Genomic DNA, 22476 nt, shown 5'->3' with positions numbered 1-22476 from the left:
AATATCTAAATCTCACTTTTCTCATTTTTGTCTAATATCATGGCCCAAGAAAAGACTGAATCCGAGTTCCTGGAATATGCCTCTGGCACGGTCAACCCAGAAAGCCTCGAGATCGACCATGAGGCCGAGAGGAAGCTCCTCCGCAAGCTGGACCTGCATATCGCTCCGATGGTGTTTTTAGGGTACCTTGTCTGTTTCCTCGATCGGGTGAACATCGGCAATGCCCGTCTTTACGATCTCGAAAATGACCTGCACCTGCGCGGCAATCAGTATCAGATCGCCTTGTCGGTCCTTTTTGCGACGTATATCCTCTCCGAGATCCCTAGTAATTTGCTCATCAAACGGATCCGACCGTCCCGTTGGATCTCCTTTCTGACCGTGTCCTGGGGCATTATTGCCACCTTGTCCGGTCTCTGTCAGAACTTTGGCGGACTGGTGGCTTGTCGCCTTCTTCTGGGTCTCTTCGAGGGTGGCCTGTTTCCGGGCTTCCTCGTTTATCTGACCTTATTCTATACCAAAGACGAGATCGCTCTCCGGGTTTGTTACTTTTTCGTCAGTTCAGCTTTTTCGGGGGCTTGTGGTGGCCTCCTGACGTACTGCATCGGGTTCATGGATGGGGTCGCGGGATTGAGGGGATGGAGATGGATATTTATCATTGAGGGTAACATTCATTTTCCAAGTATCGAGGTCTGACTAATTCAGATCTAGGGCTTCCCACTTTCATTTACGGCCTTGCGGCTTGGTTTCTTCTGGCGGATGATCCGGAATCGGCCTCCTATCTGACATCACAAGAGAAAGAACTGATGATGATCCGGAGAGAAAGGCATGTTGGTTCGACGGCATCCGGCAATGAATTTCACAAGAAGGATATGATCCTTGCCTTCCAAGATTGGAAGATCTATATGTTCTGTCTTGCCCAGTTCTGCATGGTGACCATGCTGTATGGATATAGCGTGTTCCTGCCCACCATCATCCAAGGTAAAGTCCGCTTCTTTTCAGCGGAAACACCACTAACATAAATGATAGGGTTAGGCAACTGGACGACAGCTCAAATCCAGGCATTGACGATCCCCTGCTACATTGTGGGAGCGATTTGCTACCTCGGCGTCGCCGTTTTATCGGACCACCAACAGCGACGGGGCATCTACGTTCTCGCTTCCATTTCGGCGTCGATCATCGGATATGGTCTCCTGATTTCCAAATCTAATGAACGAGTCCACTATTTCGCGGCTTGTCTGATCGCGAGTGGAATGTATAGCTGTTTGGGGATTGCGATGGCCTGGCTGCCCAGCAATCAGCCTCGGTACGGCAAGCGAACGACCGCCACGGCTATGCAAGTCATGACTGGGAACGCTGCAGGAATCTTGGCGTCATTTGTAAGGCTGACATCAAGACATTTTCAGCGTCAATCAAGCTGACGCGCGATGTAGTTGTACCCGACTACCGATGCACCACGTTATGTAATGGGCCAGAGCATCACACTCGCCCTGTTAGGTGTTGCGTTCGGTCTTTTCGTCGTCATGATCCTATACTTTTCTCGCGTCAACAAACGGAGAATGGAAGGCAAGGAAGACGCTAGCATCGCTGGTCTAACCGAGGAAGAGGTCAACGAGTTGGGCGACCGATCCCCACGATTCATCTATACGGTCTGAGTCGATCTGCTACAAATGAGCAGGGTGAAGGACGAAGATGCGAATCTGTTTCTCCATAATTGATAAGTCGGTGCCTGCATCTGACAGATGGATTTCTTGGAATTGAGAATATTCGCATGGTTGTTCATCTATGCCGATTCAAACCAGACTTGTCTTTCCATGTTTCACATACTGTAGATGTGCCCATGACTGAACATGTGTGGTCAGGTTTATCATGCAGTCTCTCCATTAGGTAGATGGTGATCCTCGGACGTATCTCGGCTTATTGGATAGTCTTTCCATCTGTGCAGGTATCTGGATGCCGAGATGGCAATATATCTTCAAGTGAACATTTAATGCTCTCCTCATCCAACTCATCCAAGGACTGGTCCATGTCAAAACGTATTGTTGCTCATGCTGTGTTTTGTCCGAAAGACTGTTTGATCCCACCCCACCGTACCTACTTCCTACCCCGCCTGTCACACCCCGCTCCGGATCCAGGTCGTCGTAATCAAAATAGTACATAACTGGCTGGATTTGCCGTAAAAGTTCATTCCTATTATATAAACCGAGTTATATGGACTGTTCAATGATTCTTGGAGACTTCCCTCATATAGGTATAGACAAGAATCAACCGATTACTTGCCATGGACAGGGACGGACTCTCATTGAGCGGATCGTGGGATTGCCACCTTCACATTTTTGATCCGGAGACCTTTCCCTGGAATCCGAATCGGACCTACACTCCGGCCGCGGCTCCTCTTGACGCTCTGTTCAAGGACTCGCCCACCTCGAACTACCTGATCGTACAGGCTTCGGTGGAGGGCGGCCGGGCGGGCATCATCCACCACCTCCAGCAGGCGCGACGACAGACTTCTGGCCAGGGATTATTCCGAGCCGAGATCGAGGTCGACGCCGGCGAAGATCTGGATGCGAAGACGTTGCAACAATTGAATGAAGTGGGGGTCCGCGCTCTCCGTCTGCACGGGGAGGTCGGGCTCCCCAGCGGCGAGGACCGCATCCAATCGGCCCGGACCTCGTTCAAACGACTGGGCCGGATTGCGAAGAAGACCGGATGGTTCATCTCGGCCACCTGTCCGTTGGACTCCTGGCTGGAGCTGGGACCATGGCTGGTGACGACCGAGGAACTGGACGGCGTCCGAATCATCATCGAACATAGCGGGCGCCTGGATCCGGGGCGCAATCTCGACGACTATCCCGAATTCGAGAGATTTCTCCAACTCCTAGAAGATCACCCAGGAAAGCTCTTTGTGAAACTGTGTGGCATCAATCGACTCGATTCGCAGGAACGAGCCGATGGGAAGATGCCTGCCCTGCCGCCCGCGGTCGTGGCCATTGCGCAGCGAGTCCCGGATTCGGTCGTCTGGGGGTCCGACTGGCCTCACTGTCGATTTAACGAGGGCTATCCACGAGAGCAGAGTGTGTCCGGGAAGAAAGTGGATCTGCTACATGAGCTGAATCTTCTTCAGGCGGCCTTGTCTCCGACCATCTGGAAGAAGTTGATGTGTGACAATCCGAAGAGAATGTTCGAGTGAGGGTGAATTCAGCTTTCTTACCATTCGCAAAATGGAGAACCTACGTAGATTTGTATCTCCAATGAAGCATGAATCTGTCATCTTAACCCAAGTCAACAGCCAGTACTATGAGTATGTCACTGCGAAACCCATATCTGATGCCTACTGAGTTCCGTGGCTATGTTCAGCATGACGGCTCATATATTCTATGGTTAGCTGAACAAGTCAACATCTGACTGTCTATTTATTCCTGCTTCATGACATTGACTACAACAGAGAAGAGTCTTATAACTAACACGTCTAGAACTTGTCACATTGGGGGCAATAGATTCCAGCAAGTTCCTCGAACTGATGAAATTTAATCGTTACAAAGGCTCGCGAGGACTGTGACGACAGGCTAAGTGACGGGAAGCGCGAGAAATCGGCCTTGGCCCTTTAAAAGCACTTGCTTCGTGATCCGCAGTGCTGTTTGTTTCGTGGTATATTCCCGTCGATAAGAAACTCAGCTGGCTTGGCTCTAGAGACTTGAAAGAACCCTATGGCCCCATCCAGTTTGTAGATGACCGGAGCTGTTTTCTAGAAGAAGAATAAGTCAGTTTAGTCCCAATGTCATAGGCTACACCACATGCCTGAAAGCGGCGTAACTCCTCCGATATGTACGGAATGTGATCTGCAGGTCCCTGGTTATCCCACATGTCTAATGCTGTAAGAACATTTGAGAGTTCTTTATTTTTGATTTGCTTCGCGACGTCCCTCAGCTTCTCAACGGCTTCGTGACTTAGCGTCTTCGTAGAAAGATGGCCGTTCGACTCCTCCGGCTCTGCCATAAAGGCAGGGACAGTCTACAGGCACGACATTTTTGGCTACTCGCACGACTCTCCAGGAGGGTTAGGCTGGCTGGATTAAATCTAAAACAATGAGCGATTGGTCCGACATCCGCGGAGAATTGATGGCGCGTACGAAAGATTATCCTGCACTGCAAGTTAGTACGTCCAGGTCGCGCCGATGTCCACGCAAAATCCACAAGTGGGTCGAACATTGTCACACTCGGTTTTTCGGCGCCGGCAGGTCTAACGCAGTGAGCTCCGTGCCAGCAAGTGAGTTCATTCGAGGCTACTATGTCATCTTCATTTTACATTTTGTCTTGGAACTCAATCCAGTAAAGATAAAACGAGGATATGTCTGCTCTTTTGCTCATACTGATTGGCTACTTGGGGCAGCAGCTCCATCAGGTTGATATCTCCTCGCTCTTTCCTCGAGGCCACTTTTTTGCGCCCTGCCGTTTCCACCCCTTTCTTAACTTGGAATATCCTTGTACACAAACGTATCTATAGGTCCCCAATTCCCTTTGTCAACGCTGCTTAGGTCATCGGGTTTACCACTTCCCAGAAGTCTCTTTAGGGGCTTTAGGGAGACTCGAGTGCGCCAGGGTTATAATGATCTGACAAAAGGGGAGAATAAGAGGGAAGTCAATGGCCTGAATCCACTTTTCCGCTTGCGACCTTCACTTGGTTGCGAGCCCTGTTCCTCTCATAATTTGTAAGTACGGGCAAAGTGTGAACTGTGAACCAAAGTCAGAAGGCTGTAGGCTTTTTGCCTACTTTATAGGACTAATCGGAGCCAGCATGGCTCCATAGAGAGCTTATTGGCCCCCGAGCACTCCTTGAACAGGTTGAACAATAATTTATAGACCATTCGGATCATAACATCAGCGTTGGCTATTTTCAAGTTGACGAGTACAGATTTTTACGCACTTTAGGGATAACGTAGCTCCGTACTGGCATATGTAATATATAAATATTCTGAGCATAAATAATAAATACACTTTCAATGAAAGTCGGCCCTCAGTAGATAATCAATGTATCATCCAATTCAAGGTAATCGCCCACGAAAACGTCCCCCTCTGCTTCAAACATTCTTGTGTCCTTCTCGCTATGAATTGATGATCTACTGGTTGCTAACATCGATACTTTATTGTCCTTGCAACACCCCTGGAGCATTTCGTCGTATTCTGCCGTCCAAAGTTGGTTAGGGAAACAGTGGTCCAGTAATGATTCGTTTCTCATAACTGGAAGATCCGGGAACTCGGAAAAAGGTTGGGGCTCAGAAAAATCGGTTTTGGATCCAGGAAGAGCAGAGTCAAGCGGATCACCAGCTTGACTCGAATACAGTGTTTGTACCGACTCAGTCATTGAAACTGGGGACTGGACGAGGGTACCTGTTGTCGATGCATCGACTCCATGTGCTTCTGCTGTGTTGACCATTAAGTCAATGTCCTCTTTGCGTGTACATTGCTGCAGCGACAGAAGGGCAGGTTCGGCCGGGGCGTGTGTTTCCCTCAAGCTTTGTAGAACATGAACGCATTGTCGGAACTGACGTAGGCTTTCCATTCGAACCCGAGGATTATCTGATCTCATACCGAGGAAGTGGGTCCTGGCGACGTGGTAAAGAATTGCAAGCCCGGAGGTAGGCAGATAACGAGTCAGTGATGCATTATATAAGGACCACATGATGCCCGTGATCTCCTTTGCCGCGAAGGAAACTTGTCGTTTTGGTGTGGAACAAAAGTCTGAGTTTGGCATCCAGATTTCGTTTTGGAAGGCTCGTGGGTCATGCAATGTAAGGATAAGAAAGAGATAAATAACCTTTAAAAATCCAGAATGAAGATGCAGGTTTCGGCTTGCGTCTGAAACACGTGTAGAGGGGAATGAAGAGTACTGGGCATCTGCAGGAACCGTATTTAGCCAGTCACGCAACTCATTGTCGTAAAATTGGACCTGAGACTCTTTTGCAGAACTCTCATCTGGCATGATCTGCTCAGCTGGGTGTGTTCCTTGCGCACAATTGTACGTCAGTGTCGAAAGGATGCCACTAATGAGGCCGCAAAGCTTGGTTATTTCAATGCAAATCACCGCCGTGGTCCGACGGCTACCCCTGTCATGAAGAGCTCTGGGTTTCTCATGGAACTTTGAGGCTTCCGATGGCTCAGCGTCGATCTCAAAATCCACAAGAGTTAAAGGAGAAATGTCACATTCGTCGTCCCGGATACGAGTCGGGCAATTCAACTCCAGGGCCATCAATCTGTCTCGCACATAGATGCTCCACCATAGCCGCCTTCGGAATCTCCAATCACGAGGCAGGTGCCTTGATGCAGAACAGTCACGATGTAACCCAATAGACATCGCATGTGTGAGGCAAGCGCCCATCCAGTACCACGAATCTTTCTGCGCTCCATCGGTCTCGCGACAGAATGTCATCAGTAGCAAGGATTGAATTATGGAGATCCGACAATCAGTCTCAAAGTCCATCTCATAAAGCAACTTCACGCGTTGAAACAACGCCCGTCGAGCACATATGCGAGATGAGAAACCAGCCGATGATAGAACCTCCATGTCGACCGATGCCGCTCCAGAAAACATGATTGCTTGAAACAATGGAAGGCTTACCCTTTTCCTTCGATAAATGCCGTGAATTATTTGCAATATTTCATCTAGATTCACAATGGGCGAGAAACTGTGGACGTAGACAGCGTAGCTTTCCAAAAGCCGATCACGCACTGGAGGTTCGGGAATTTCCAACGCCCCTTTTATAGCCAGATACTGCATGTCACTTTCCTCTAGATGCGCAGAAGGCGACTTGATGTAGCATGGCAAGTCGGAGCTTTTGCTTCGGGAGTTTTGGGTCTGTTGAGGACTCGGAAGGTACTCGGAGGTCACGGACGGTTCAGTTGGCACAATTCGGGAACCAAGTAGCTTCCGGACTTCGGAAGTGGCCTGTTCCAGAAACCAACCAGCTTTCTCGGCCGGATGGGTTGCGTAGTTCCCTACTTCTCGATCAGTCGAGGCGTTGGATTCTGGGCGAATGTCAGACACACGAAAGGTACGACATGCGCAAAGCTTGGCCGATTTGGAAACTTACGCGCGGCGGGCGTCAAGTTGGGAGAGTTCACCGAGGCCACGCTCTCTCCGCGACCGCAGCCACTAGCATGTGACGCGTTGCGCATGGCCTCAGCAGAATCATTTTGGGGGTAAGATAATTGTCGACTTGGAAACCTATCTGTGATGTCGGGCAGCGACAGCCATCGGCGTGGTGGCCTGGAGAGGCGATCAACACTGTTTTTCAAACGGCCTAAATTTGACGAACCTTCTCCTCCTATCTGCGATGATACAATCCGCTTTGTCTAGGCGGCAATTGGTGCATGGGCTGCCGTGTTCCACATCGCATCTGACCTTCCGTCCACGACAGTTGCGGCATGCGATGCCCGCTCGTCTGATCTGACGACGGCATTTGTTCGCTGACGAGGTGGCGGGGGACGCTGGGCGCTTGACTTGGCCTGTCATTTCGGATGCTGCCTTTCTCTGGCCCTCTGGTAAAGAAATAGCAGGGCTTCTGATACCCCACACGGAAGGATGACTGGGGAACGCCACAAACCCTATTCGGTGGGGTAGTTATCCGAGAAGCGGATATCGTTAGCTGTCCAATGTCGTTATTGCGAGCCAGGCTACACTTCGACCTTGACTAGAAGACTGTCATCGAGACATTTGAGAGGATATGTGGCCAGCGTTGAGACTACGCCTGACGTGGTCACGTGATATGCCTTGTGTGTTGGTTGATGTGTGTCCAATTGGAAGGGGCCCTGGAAGGCCGCCCAACTAACTAACTATAGGCTGACTAAGGAAGGTCGGACCCGTGATCACGTGACCACTGTGAGGGCAGTGCTCCAACATTGTGTAGATAGTTCCTGTTCTTCTTTCTTTGCTTCTTTCTTGTCCAACTTGGAACTCCCGTCGTCCATAGCACTCAAATTGAATACTTTCATCGTTTCCCTTTCTGGTCTGGCTGCCCGGTCACAGGGAAGACATAATCGACCGCGAAGACGACGTGTTGCACAAAGACAAAGGCCTACTAGGTGGTAGTAAAGGGGGCGGTTTATAGAGAGCCTCTTAGAGTATTAGTAACTACGTCTGGCTAAGAGACTTTGATATAGTTCAAAAAAGCGAATTACATAAGAGTAGGCAAGGCATACACTGATCGGAATCACTTACCCATCAGACGGTCTTCCCTAGCATTCATCCTTAGTCTAAGGCAGTCTTGGAGCCACACTGCTAGAGCATCAGCTAAGTATAACTTAATATATAGACAACTAGATGCTAGAGATTCGAGGACTAAGAAGAAGACTAACTTAGCGTTTAACGGAGATATAGCTCGGCGTTCTAGACTAAGAGTAGAAATGCCTTATCTAAAGCGGAGCGGTAAGTTCATAGAGGAAACGGGTGTAGGACGAGGGACCGCGGCGGTCTAGTCGATTCGAGCTAGGAGGGGGAGGGGGGAAAGGTGGTGGCAGAGCTCGGCGATATAGATCAATAGCATAAATGCCTCACTAACGGGAGGAGAGTGAGGGGGGAAGAAGGACGGGCAAAAGGGCGAAAAAGAAGGACGGGCAAAAGGGCGAAAAGAGCAAGAGATTGAAGCGGCGATGGAGAGGACTTTATAGCACACACACGGGAGCTTAAGCAGCAAGGTGGCGCTTAACCCAAACAGGAACGCTAAACTGTTCCCAGCAATTCACCGTCACCGCGGCATACGTGATAACCAACTACACCATCCGGTCAATTGTATAGTTTTTGCAGATGCTTATTATTATCATATCCTATTACTTTACCCTTCCGTCCAGTAAACGGCCTATCATATTGATAATTGCCGAACAATTCCCGTCGGTCGTGCCAACAACCAGAACTTGCAGGGTCAATTTCACTATCTGACAGCGGGATCCTAACGCCATTTACAACTAGCAAACACAACCAGCATAAACCAGATAGTTTCCTCTTTCGTACTTATTGTCAACAGAGCGCGCGCTCTTTCACAGGCCAAGTGACTCGACCAACTCTTCCACAGGCTTGCCCAAGATTTTACTCAGGGCCGACAGGAGAGACTTGATGTCGAGGTCCTCCCCGCGTTTGTCGACGGTGACCAGGCTATCGGAATTGGCGGCACCATCAGCAGACTGGGGGATGAAGTCCTTGGAAATCGAGGATGCGGCCGACTCGATGTCGCTGGTGGATCCGCCAGGTTTGGCGCCTGGAGCCGCGACGGCCACGGCAGCAGCGAAAGTGATGGCAATAATAGAGCAACGCATGGTAAATTTGCTGGGAATATATTGTTAGCTAATCAAATTGAACCGTAGAATAATTACTCACCGGGGGCGGGATACAGTGAATAAATGTGGCGGATTGAGGATAGAAAAGCGTAATTGGAGAAGGGAATAGCAAGTTCGCATCGTCTCTTAAGTAGAGCCAAAATGGCTTGAAACCCGCGACAAGTCGTTGACGTGCTCTAGCTCACTAGCTACTAGAGAGCACGCCAGTATTTTCCATCTGCAATGCATGATAAGGACATTCAATCGAGGATCGATGACATATGAATAGAGTTAAGGTTAAAAGAAGCATAATTAGAGTATGTTCTGTTACTGGAACCTGTGGGGAGAATAGGGCGACGATCCGACACTGACTAAAGTGGCAAATAGAAATCGAATATCTAGACTCAAATAATGACGACAATGCTTTTTTGATGATCCGTAACTATTCAGGCGTTTGACTATTCGGGCGTTTGACCCGGACATGGAGTCGCGGATGAACCGGCCGCTCCCGCAAATGATGTCATCACACCCAGGAGCGTATTCTATGGCAACAGTGTATGTCTAATCTTTCAATTGGAAATTCGAGAGACAGATATCTGAAAGCCGGTCAATATGTTCGAGATAGTACGAAAGCAGAACTATGGAGTGAGCCACAGTTAGCTAACGGCCCGCAGTAGACACACTTCGTGTTAACCTTGGTTAGCCATGTAGTGTTGATTTGGCGGACATATATGATGCGTATATTCGTGAATTCATCTTCCCATCGCATATGCTGCTGAATACGAGCACGATTACTACTAGTTGCTTCGCAGAGCGCACATGCTCCAAGTTGACACAGCGTACTCAGTATGAGGTCACAGACTCATTTCCTGGGCTGGTGGTCTTGTTCGTACCAGACAGCGAAAGACTCGCATAACCGGTGCATACTTCATCATGTCTGGCGAAGGCCAATGGATACTGAGCAGGTCCATTGTCAATTTTAATTCACCGCACTTGAGCCTCCTTGAAGTTTCATTGATCTCTACAGATATTGAGATGCATCTAGTGTAGGCTATCATTTGTCAAGTATGGCAGGCATGGTATCACTCAGTACACCGGTCATGTCGCTCGTGCGTGTACAACGAGTGTAGTCTATGCCGTCGCATTTGCCCTTTTGCATAGTAGCCTTTTCATGAATTTCAAAGTATACACAGAGAAAAGTACTCACCCCTCTCGGTGTCTAGCTCTTTTCAACAATCGCTCTGACCCTCTGACCTCAGTAGATATTGTTTCTTCGGCATGCAATAATTTACGTTTCATTGATTCTGCTCCATGAGCCGCGCGACGAATTTCTACCAAAGGATCTATCACTCGCATCTGTTTAATTCACCTCTTCCCGTGGATACTCCTAAGATACTGTGAAATTAATGGATTGCCACATATCATGAGATCATGTCACATAAGCACTAACACCACACTCTATCCAATCTTATGCAGATGGATTCAACTCAGTATCTCCCAAACTGTAAAAACGTTATTATTATGTCTACTATGAGACCAGTGGGACGGAGACATACCAGTCAGCAGTAAATAATCCCAAAGCAGCTTCTAGAAGAGGACCAGCTTCTGGAATAAATCCAGCAACTGCGCCCGATTCAATCTCCCAAAAGATGTCCTTGCAGACGCCGGACGAGTCCGGCAGAGTCATAAAGGGTTCAACGACAAGGATGGCCTGCATTGCCGCTAGTGTTTTGCCATTTTCCCCTTGAAACAATGCATGGCAAACTATATTGTATTCGCTGCTGCCATGGTAAAGGTGACATGAACTAAAGGGGTCTGCTCTGTCGGTCCCGTACTCCGAACTATGATAAGTTAGGAATTTGACCTTTCTACCTAGGAGGGAACAGGGGATATCATACAATCCATTAAACGCTTTCTGGGTCCAGTTTTTCCCAACTTTACCTGCCATGACCTGCACACCTTCGATTAAATTAGGCAACATGGATTTGTCTAAATTTACCGCATCAGTTTAGTAATGTTGGTCGGGGATATCAGGGAATATACAGTTGACATAGTCCCCGTTAGCACTGAGAGCGAAAGTTGCAAATTCTAGCCCCCTAGCTGTGCCAATTGGGGCAGGCGACACCCAGTTAACCTTTGGCGTTCAAGGATCTGCCTGCATACATCCAGCATCGCTGCAGATATCGGTCAAATGGCCAACCACGGAATGTGGGCCAATATCATCACCACAGCCAAACTGGACCGTTCCATCCCCAAAGTCAACATGAGTCCTAGCCTCAGGGTAATGGTTGATGACATCTCCTGTCAATGCGCCCAGAAATTTGCAACCCTCCTGAACCTTTGTGACGTTTGCGTATTTCGATGGACTACAGGCAGCTTGGAGTCCTCACTTATACTGCTCGTATTTTGCCTTTGGCACAAGGTCCCTCTTATTGTGTTCAGGACCTTCATCGGCCATATGTTCCATCAATTCTTATATACCGATGTCAGATCCCATGCCATCGATGAATTTATATCTTCACTTGCCCTTTTCGTCTCTTAAATCTCTCGCAGTTCCACGCGTCCTTACATGCCTCATATGCAGAGTGGTAGTCGTGTGTATTCTGACGCAAGATGCCTGGAGTAAAACGAGATGGTTTTAATGAATGCGCCGTGGGTTTGGAGCCAGCGGGTAACTCAGCTGTTCCCGCAGGCTTTGCATGAGGAATTGCTGAAATGCGGAGACCAAGGGACAAAAGTGGCCAGGCGAGATGCATGATGGATAAGCAGTTATGCAAGAAAAGAGAAAATGGTTGGTGAGGTCTTAATTTTCTAGTTCGTTTGTCTCCAGGGGATCTTAGGTCTTTTTAATCCTCTGCCTCACTGCCACGAGCCATGGTACTTCTCAGGAGCGTACCATCAACTTCCAAAGACTATATATGTGAAGAGCGCGCCCAGGTCCGCGCTTCCCAAGTAGGTTAAAAGACCACTATGACGAATTCCGCTAACTTCGTCATGCCTTGGTCCACGATATAATGGCACCACACTGTCAGGCCGCGATCCTGACAGGTAGGTGTAAATCTGCTTCATCTTCTGCAAAAGCAAAGAGCTCCTAATAGAGGTTCTTATGAAACCTTACCTGGTTAGGTTTTTCAATTATACCCGGCACAGTGATAGTGCGTCCGACTCGAGTGCTTGGGGTGTCCATGGCTCTCTTTTGCATCTCAGAGTGGATGATTGTGGATTATGGTGGAAAATCGGCAGGTTCCATGTTGGCAATATTGACGACCCTAGATAGCTTGAACACTGCGGTATGTTGGATTCTCTTCGAGATCCCTTGAAAAACTACAAATGATGGCATAGCAGCACATACGTGTTTAATGATATTCAGGAAGATATTGTCGAGGTTTTCTCTGTGAGGTCAGGGTCAGTCAGCGAAAGTCCATGGACATGCCAAATGTGAGCGTTTCGTTTATGCAGGCCCGACAAGGCTTTAAAATTTCCTCACATGCAAGGAGGGACATGGAACCTTAAGCCACCATTATAAATAGTGTGATCCCCATGGAGACCAATTCTCTTGCCAAAATGGTGTTATGGTATGGATATTCTAGTTGAATTCCAGAAATCATTCTTGAGATTAAGGAACAGCCGCCAATCAAACTTTAAAAGCCACTTTTCTAATCTTCGGATCGCGTGCGATCCGAATCCGTTGTTATCGGATTTGCTGCGTATGTGTACACAACCTGAGGTTTCTCGGCAAAAGATGGCGGTGCCTTATAATTGGCGGCCCATCTTCCGACATTCTTTTAAGCAATTTCTTGAACATGGAATATTATCTCCTTGCAATGTTCTTGCAAATAGTCCAAGATGTATATTCTACCATTCTAGTCTTCGTCATCTTACATATTTAGGTCGAAGCTGGTATCTTTGTCAACTTTAACAGACTAAATAGCAGATAATCAAGTTAAGCCATTTTAATTTTTAGATCACTATTTTGGGTGGGGACGGGGGCGCTTTTAGAAGCGTTCATACTTTTCGAAAGCAGACTTTGTTACTTCGTGCCGAAACCCAAATCCGGATAGGCCATGGCGGCTCATTGCTTGAGGGCTATGTCTCACACTGCTCTCTTTGCCTTATTTAATATCAAGATAAACCAAGTCTCAAAATTTTTGACACTCCCTTCTCATGACGATTTTGTACCACAATTCGAGCCGAGTCCCAACATGCCGTTGTTGTCGCGTGATGATCTTCATGCCGAACTTCATCCTATTTTAAACACGGACTACCTCTCCCATGATTGGAGCCTTGAAGATCTGTGGGTGACGCGAAGCTATATTAGCAAACGGAGAAATCAATGGCACAATCATTGGCGCCTTGAAAATGCACTCTGGAGAGCATGGACCAAGCAAAAGCAAGGCTTACCCAGCTTTCCTCCAAGATCAATTCAGTGGTGAGTTACGAACTTCTGGGTTTGAACTTACAATTTTGACTGTCATTAGGCGAAAGGATAGTGATACAACCTGGCTATATGGACCGCTGAAGTCAAAAGAAGAATTATCTAAAGATGATTCCGGGTTAGGTTTTGCGAAAAAAGACACATTGTACCAAAAGTCTCTTCTCAAACCAAAGCCAAGCATATGGGCCGCAAACTCGGATGCTTCTACTAAGGATACCACACCGTTCGTGTCTAAGAACTGGGGTTCTTTCCAGGACAATGTACGTTGGGTAAAGGTTTCCTTTCAGACTTTCACACTCTTTTTCTCTGCTGATATGGTGGTGCAGGGACTCCATGACGAAGGCTCTTTGTGTTCACCAAAGCGCCAGAAGCGTGTCCGCTTTAATGAACAAGTTACACAATGTCAAATTCTTCCCCAGGGGTTTTGTTTGTTGAGTATCGGCCACTTTACTCGCTCCAGCTTTTGTGGTGATACTGGACTTTTCGCAGTTCCAGGAGCATGGCCGGAATCGGAACCACCAATATCTACCCTATTGCAGCAAACAATCTCTCCCTTGCCACCTACAAATCTCAAAATCTGCTCTTCTGATTTTGACCCAAGTCAAAATTTTCTAGAATTGTTGCAGTACGACACATTTGGTTTTACATATCGTGGAGACTTGTATTTAAGCGATGTTTTTCTAGAATAGAAATGAAAATAGTCGCAATTGCTTTTGTAATTTGTTGTTTTTGCCCAACATAACTCAATAAGCAATTTCAATCAAATTGCTTATTGCGATGTTCTTACCTCGTATGATACGAGGTCTAGGTTACTACTAACAGAAATTTGAATTCAGTTTCGCTAATTATAGGATTTCTAGCCAGAGAGAAATCCAGATTGTCAAATATTGTTTCACGCCACAATGCCGGCTATTGGGCCTAATTTTGACCTACGATCGACGACCTCCAAGCAGGCACGCAAGGCGTGGCGTGTGGCATGGTCCACGACATGCTCCTGAACCAAATATGGTCATATTGCCATGAATGCCAGAAAATTTCTGTGCCCGTCATGATATGACCGCGATCGTCACGGTTTTGAGAGGCCTAGGTAATTCTTCCAGGCCATAAGGGAAATGTTTGAACACGGATACTTCATCCCTTGCTTTGCACCAATGATTGTCTCGCTCGCGACCGAGGCCAGACTCCTAGTAGGATCCTGTCCCTGAGCTAAGACTCCTTTCTGACCAATTGCCTCCACCCCTCTGAGCGGCCGATTGGACGGAGAATGCAGCCGCCAAACTAACAGCCATGGTGTCAGTTCCCGCATTATTATGCTAAACTCTAAACAGGAAATGATTCACTGTATATTTCTTTTTTTCGCGCTCGGTGGAGCATAGGCATACCACATAACCAGGCGTGTCGAACGAGAGTTGCGACCTTAGGAAATGTCAAATTCTGCTCCAGCGCTACGATCTTAGGTTTGTTGCGGCCACTATAGCGTGAATGGGTTCAGAAAAGCTATTTAAATGTTTCCTTTTTTTGGGCATCGCGGGTTTGGTCAATTGATGTCGAAAATAGGTTGCTTGTGAGTTTTTCCAATGGATCAGGTTTGCAGGGAGCGCCCCTATAAGGGGCGAGTACGACGTTTAGGAGTTGCGTTCTCATAAGGCACCCCCAAATTTTGCAGGAATGCAGAACTACAAGCATACTCCATAAATGCCAAGATTCAACGCTTTCGGTTTGTGGCTGGTTCAAAGTTTTCAGCATGCTCCTTGTATATGCCTCCTTTGGGACAGCTATTGGTATCATGTATTGCCGCATTCAACTGATCAACATCGGATTTGAAGACTTGGAATTGCACGTGGCCAAAGTTGATTTATTTGTAAGAGAGATCTATAGTTGAAAGCCTTATTACAAAATTACTTTAGCGTTTCGAAATGTATATAGATAGATATCGAGTTTAAAACATAGAAATAGGGGGATTTTTTTTTTTTTTTTTTTTTTTTACTGAAGAGAATTAAAAAAAAGTAAGACATGAATGCGGCAGCTTCATTCACGCTAAGAATGGAACCAAGAGGAGTGACCACGAAGTAAAGTTCGTGATTCTGCCTATGATAGTACGAGCCCACCAATAGTCCCCAGCAAGTTCACTACATACCTTCCGAAACACAGGGTACGTTAGGTAGTGGAACCCAGTTGCCGGTACCATGGAAACAATTGCTTGATCTTTTGAACTTCCACGCGAAAACTGAAATTCAATCCTTCAATATGATCATATTCAAGGGAAAGTTGTCGGCGATTAAAGACTGAATATTGACGCAGATAGAGAAGTGCTCGAGGATGAAGAAGCCAAGAAAATTTCGTCTTCAGAGTTTGAAATAGTCGACCATCCGCTACTGTCGATGCTAAAAAGTGGAGTGCTCGAGACAGAGCTCAGTAATGACCGCCCCTGAGTTTTCAAGGGCTTGAATCCAGTAGTATCCAAAGTAAATGTTTCAATTGCTCTTGATGAAACACTTTTGTCTTTATGAAAAGGACTAATCTTTTTGAGCCGGTGCTGCAGCAATGTTCAGCAATTTGAATTGTGCATTTTGATGAGAGTACGGTTAGTCCCATTGAAGCTTACCTTCGACAGAATGCAAAATCTCCTTTTGACTTGTTGAGAAAACATATTATTCGCAACCTGCGCGATATAAAGTCTTCGGCCAGTATCCATTAGAATAATAGCGCGTTTCATCAGGATTCTGACCTCCCATGCAAACATTGTCTAGGCTTTCCTCTTCTATAGACTCGGTGCGGATTTTATACATTAAATCAGCGGCTCATCGATGTAGAGGAGCATTATCTGTCTCATAGCTCCTGTGTTTACGAACTATAAAATACTTGACATTTTCTCTAGCATGGATCGACAATAGTCAGCCGGAACGAATATCTTATTTCCTTTTCTCAATAAAAATTGACATCTCATTTGCTTCCCATCATACCGAAGACATGTAAATATTGGTAATGATCTCCAACGCCTTGGATGGAGCTGTGGTGAGACTTGAAGAATGTTTTCAGACAGAGTTAGCCCAGAAGCTGCTCTACAATATCCATATCATTAGCAACAAGTTCTAAGGTGAGTACCAATTAAGTATTGAACTGAGCTGAAGTAATCTATCATAAACAGTCCACTACCAGATAGGATAACTTAATAATGGGGGTTAATAATGGGAGTTAAGGTTGAGCCACTTTTTCAGTAAATATATAGTGCTGGCAAATTCTCGAACTCATATTAGATATGTCACCGACCAAGGCTTGATTGACCTAGCACATAGCTATGTATGAGGTATTAGACTCTTTCAACTGTACTGTATAATGTAGAACACCTTTATGAGATAGTAATATCCTTGGGATATGGGACATTCGAAGTCAAACCCACCAATTGTCTAAGAAGCTCCATAGTTCATTGGAATTTGATTGGTGGAATGCTAAGGTTCGTTAGCGCATTGCACAGAGGATATTGCGCCCTTGCATCCTTCTTTAACACCATCTAGCAGGTCTACTCCATCAATTAGAATTAAGTAAGTAAGCTTGCACGTAACCAGTTTTCCAACCAGGTTTCCCGTCGTCCGGTTATTGGTGGAAAAGTGACAGCATGAACTCTTTCAAGAATCTTCCACCACGGCGTATGGAGAAAAAGCCAAAACATGAACCACGAATATGGTTTTGAAGATATCAGTATGTCATTATGGCTTTTCTCTACATTAGATCAGCTATGCACAGAACATCTTGTTTGGTCATAACAATGTCACATAGAATTCAAGAGTAGAAGTATTAGGTTTCAGAATCAAGTAAAAAGGGTTTGGCAGTCAAAAAGTGGAGGCGAAAATGAAAAATAGGTTATTACATGATGTTGCGCCTTGAAATTATTTTTGACCCGAGAAGCTAAGTCACGAGACATTGTCCACCGATAATTCAGAGCCGTAGAATCGGGGACCAAGCATTGAAATTGGAGTGACCGGTGGTGAATTGGTATCGCGAAAACATTCAAGCAGCGCGGGACTTGGTGGGGTTATTTCACGCCGAACAGGCCAGGCGGAGAGGTTAGCTCGCGGCGCGAGTCCCTCTTGCTTGCCCCCAACCTTCTGGCAGAACACCTAATTTTGATGTTATCAATATTATAATCGAGGTGGGTTTGTTATTTGAAGTGGTTGCTTACCCAGCCGTCTTCAAAGACTCGAGTAAGCACAACATGCTCTCCCTCCCGAAGGCTCACTTGGCTATCGTTCCGAGGTTGGAAATCCATATCCACACGGTGAACATTCCTCCTGAATAATTCGACACTTTTCAAGGCCGGCAAATTCGACTGAGCACCATTTATTCCACCTTGTTGTTGCTCTGATCTGGTCGAATTTGTTGAAGCCCTGCTAACCGTGCATGAAGTGACATCCGTCACACTCGAACTTTCTGCTCTTTTGCCCCTCCCCGAAGAAACGTCTCTTAACTTGATCCGATGTATTGAAAGTTGTTCCGCTGTCAAAACAACTGGTGAAGGTGATCGAACTTCCCGGTATGGGGAATAAACGGTCTGTGTAGAGTGTGTGCTGCTGGCGCTCGGAGAGGGACACCGCCCAAAACTGCTATAGGTTGATGTCGATCCCGTTTCACTATATTGAGACTCTGATGAATAGGAATGAATGCTCTCATTATCATCCCTTCGCTTGAACTTGTCCGAAATGGTATCATAGAAGGCCATGCCTCTAAGCAAGATAGGTGATATTTGCCTTTTCAGACGTTCGAAGTGAAGATCAACATGGCAATGCCCCATAACACGAGCCCCTTTTGCACTAGCAGCAGATAAAGTGTTGAAAGAGAGTGCAATGGGACCACGTTTGTATCGCTTGACCGTACTGCTGACGGTGTCGAAGGATGTAGAGCTTTTCCTCTTTAAGTTTGAAAAGGTATCTTTGAGCCGATCGACATATGTGGGTGAATGATCGAACTTAGATTTAGACTCATGGCTAAATCTTAGAAGAATTTCTTGTTTTCTTTTCTTCTGCTTGTGTAGCCAAAAGATGATGCAAATGGCCATGAAGAAGGTAACTAATATGACACTCGCCATAGCGTAAAGTGATGAATGATTTGATTTCGTTGTTTGAGTTGATATGGGTGACATTACGGCTGTTCTGTCTGGGAAAGCCGTTTGCTGAATAGCAGTGGGAGGAGAAACTGGGTGGGTTGGCATGTTGATTTGAGTTTCTCGAATGGTATCAAGAGTCGCCGTCACTTGCTGGTCTGTGGTTTGTGGAAGAAGGCTATAGGTGTCGGAATAAGTTGAAATTTGAGGTGAATTTGTCACCACAGCTTCTTTGATGTTTGTAGTTGTAAATGTAGGACTTTCGTTTGGCAAGGGGAGTAATCTAGTCCGTTCTGCGTATTCCATTGGCTGGTAGAGGCCATTGGCAAGCGGGTCTGCCTTGGCCTTTGCATGGTAGAGACCATCATTGGGGGGATTTTGTGCATTTATCCACGAGATTTCCCGGTCATGTGGGATCTCTTGTCTTACAGGTTCAATCATGCTCGCGAGCTGTAGACACACAGCTGGTGCTTAAGATTTGGAGGAAAGATGATAAGGAAAGATGTCAGACTCAACATGAAGATAAAAAAATGTGTTATTGTAACGAGCGCCCTGTCAATGCTACTATATAATAGCCAAGTTGCTTGTTTACAACTCTAAGAATGCTGGTCCAGCCTAAGGGGTAGGTAGGCTTGATAATATATATGGAGCGTAATTCTCCCGGCAGGAATGTTAGGTTGTCCACACCATTAGGTCTATGTTGTTTGTTTATAGTCAATATTTGCCCCAAGATTTTTCTTTAGGTGGACGTTTATTTACGAAGTAGGAGCAAATAATCGTGCGCTGAAAACTCGTCGCCTTTCCGGGATGAATTAGACTCCTTCTGGCTATATCGATCAATCTTTTTTCTCATTACCATTCAATGTGAAATTTTTATTAAAGTGTGTATTCATATTTTATGGTTTGCTCGGTTGTTGCTTCAAAATAGAACCAAGAGCCTAGGCTAATTTACTAGTACATATTTCTTATCAGAGCATATAGAGGTAGTTGCTCTCATGAGAAATAATTTCTATGGATGATTTAACTGTAATCGGTGCAATTTGACCCGTTCCCTGGAAACATGGCTCCTGTTCCAGTTTCCTCTGTCATCTTTCTGCTGGATTAGCCTTGGTGCTAATCCTGTCGCCATCGAGAGCCTGGAGATTTACCTGACCCGTATCGCAAATCGAAGTCTCAAGTGCCATGTCCTCAGATAAAGGTTATTTCTTTTGCATAATAATGTGAGAACTTATTCAATCCTCAATCTTCCACGTCTTTTTGTAATGACTAAGTCTCCTAGTCAGGTACGGTCTCTGCTTCTGAAGCACCATCAGGGTTTTGAAAGTGTGAAGTTTTTCCATTGCCATCTGATAGTAATATTTATTCTTCATCAGTGGTACGAATTGCATTGTTCCTCCACGGCATGTTAAGTCTCTTGCGTTGCCCAACTAGTTACTTAGGTTTGTGCGAGTAGCTTCTTGGCCCATCAAGCCCTTGTTAAAAATATATCCATAGGTTAGAATTCAAATATGGCTCTAGCATTACGTGCACATGCTTTTTCCCATTCAATCGCGGCAAGCGCCAACAACTCGAACGAAAACAACGAAGTGTTGGAATCAAGGGAGTTTCCCTTTTCGTTTAGGAGAAAGGCGAAATGGAAACTTATGTGACTGTGTTGCTAGGACAAGATGATAACATCCTCTATTTCCTGTTTGCTCCTTGTAGCCTAGCGTGATTGCCTCTCGTATGATCCCTTGGGCTCCCTTGCTGGAGCAGTCACCATGTGGGGATAACTGAATTTGTAACTGGCTCCCACAATACCGGCTCTATAACCGAGATGATCTGTGGAATGTCGACGCCACATGAACTGCCAAGTTGACGGCTGCCATTTCCGACCAATAAGAAAAGCAAATTCAATAAATGCTTAGCTCTAAGTAGGTTTTAGATTAAATAGCCCTGGAATACAACCCTGTTATCACCACCCATTGCGATAGAATGAAGGGCTAAAGCAATGACATTCTCACAATGAAATGGACGAAGGACCAGTCTTCTATTATTTTTTCCGCTAAACCTATCGGAGCACAACCAAATATGTAAAAGCCCTATAAAATTTTGTCGCAATGTGGGAATTTTGCAGACTGTGCTAAATAGATACACAAACATGGCTTTGCTACTAATTAATTCTCATCGCTCACTTATCTGGCTGACTGTCTTTCCAATGAAGCCTAAATACTTTCTTCCGGGCATGTTGATAAAATATGTGGCGTAGAATCTTACTCTTCCCTGCACATAATGTTATCCAAATGGGTGAAGGAGAATACCAAGGGCGTTTTGGGAAAATGCTTGCAAATAGAAGGAATTCTACTAGAAACGGGTTCAAGTCTCATCATTCATCACATCTCAGCTTCAAAATAGGCACACTCACTCTTATTATTGATTCCTACTTTGGACATTCTCCTCCATCAACATCATGCGTTTCACAGCTGCCGGGGTTCTGGTCAAACCTGAGCCCATCGATATCCATAAGCTGTGCGGCTCTCAGATCTAAGCTTGTTTCTCGGAAATCTACATCCCCGGAAGTTATGATCCCGGAGTGAAACGGAGACACTTTAGGACTTGTCGACGATCTACTTGGCGATATGGTCACTGCCGTTGATACTCTTTTGAACGGGGACGCCGGTGGCGGGCAATCGCAGTGCTACCGCCACGCTACTGTGTGCAAGGGTATCTCCGCATGCTGTCTAGGAAATAAGGACCACGTAAATTACTTCTTTAGGATCTCTGTTAGGTGCAATCCAAGTTGGTAGTCCGAACCTAATACGGCACTGCTCTCCATGATATCAAGGACAAGAAACCCCACTAGGATGACTTGTCGTAGGCATTGTCATCCCATACCAAGCAACTAGAATCAGCTAAGTTGAGAGGAAGCATACATAATTGGCTTGTTAAGGTCGTGGATAATGACGATCAATACGCAGAGTGCTCATATTCTCATTTTATTTTTCGGTGCGATCCTTAGATATTTCTTTCGTTTGCCTATGTGTACCTTCCTGTACTGACACTGCCGTGACCATCCGGTCATAATCGGTGCCTTTCGGCCTCTTCCACCTCCGGCACCTCCCTAACCGCCCATAGTCACGCGCGCTTCGTGTACTTCTCACTCGTTCGTACGATTCTTGGATTTACATTTTTCAGTTTTCTTCGCGATTATCCTAAAATAGCTTATAAATAATTTTAATACATAAGATGCGTAGGGCTCCGACTTAGATATGGACAGGTAATATGTTGTTGTGTTGACATTCCTAATATTACTACAGTGATAGATTTAATCCCTTACAATTATTTCCATCAAGATTGATTATTGACATTATGCTTTGAGGGTGCTCTGCTCTGTAAGTGAGGCGTACCTAATAGAGAAATAGTTATTAATAAGGAGGGTACTCCGAGCAAATCCTGGCTCCGCGTGACTATATGCTCCAGTGAACGGGCTTTGATGTGGATTGTGGATTGCTGCCTGAATACCTTGGCAGTAATTCCATTGGTAGATGTATTCTTGTTTTGGGTAAAGGCGTCAGGAGGAACGTTCCTTGCATATTACAATATCTAATTTATTCAGTATTCACACTCTCGGCTCATGTGGTATGCGATAGAAGGAGCTTAGG

At 46.1% G+C, this 22476-nt stretch overlaps 4 protein-coding genes across 4 annotated transcripts; 2 read left to right on the top strand and 2 right to left on the bottom strand.

The window, feature by feature from the left end:
• Positions 1 to 39: 39 nt before the first annotated feature.
• Positions 40 to 1652, top strand: N7474_007973 (putative MFS transporter; the record flags this gene model as incomplete). The annotated part of the gene is made up of 4 exons (XM_057199383.1): positions 40 to 661; positions 709 to 978; positions 1027 to 1376; positions 1431 to 1652. The coding sequence occupies 4 exons, from the start codon at positions 40 to 42 to the stop codon at positions 1650 to 1652; spliced, it is 1464 nt and encodes a 487-aa protein (XP_057050084.1).
• Positions 1653 to 2278: 626 nt separating this feature from the next.
• On the top strand, positions 2279 to 3187 carry N7474_007972 (uncharacterized protein; the record flags this gene model as incomplete). Its single annotated transcript, XM_057199382.1, has 1 exon — positions 2279 to 3187. One exon carries the CDS (start codon positions 2279 to 2281, stop codon positions 3185 to 3187), a length of 909 nt encoding a protein of 302 aa, XP_057050083.1.
• A 1823-nt stretch (positions 3188 to 5010) lies between these two features.
• On the bottom strand, positions 5011 to 7530 carry N7474_007971 (uncharacterized protein; the record flags this gene model as incomplete). The annotated part of the gene is made up of 3 exons (XM_057199381.1): positions 5011 to 7019; positions 7085 to 7222; positions 7278 to 7530. Coding segments are annotated over 3 exons (2400 nt in total), but the record flags the coding sequence as incomplete, so codon positions are not given.
• Positions 7531 to 9026: 1496 nt separating this feature from the next.
• N7474_007970 (uncharacterized protein) lies at positions 9027 to 9302 on the bottom strand (the record flags this gene model as incomplete). Its single annotated transcript, XM_057199380.1, has 1 exon — positions 9027 to 9302. The coding sequence occupies one exon, from the start codon at positions 9300 to 9302 to the stop codon at positions 9027 to 9029; it is 276 nt and encodes a 91-aa protein (XP_057050081.1).
• Between the last annotated feature and the right edge of the window lie 13174 nt (positions 9303 to 22476).

This window comes from Penicillium riverlandense (assembly GCF_028828495.1).
Source record: "Penicillium riverlandense strain IBT 135883 chromosome Unknown utg000007l_segment0_segment0, whole genome shotgun sequence".
Lineage (NCBI taxonomy): Eukaryota > Fungi > Ascomycota > Eurotiomycetes > Eurotiales > Aspergillaceae > Penicillium > Penicillium riverlandense.
Note: the sequence above shows the minus strand (reverse complement) of the source record. Positions and strands in the feature narration are given on the sequence as shown.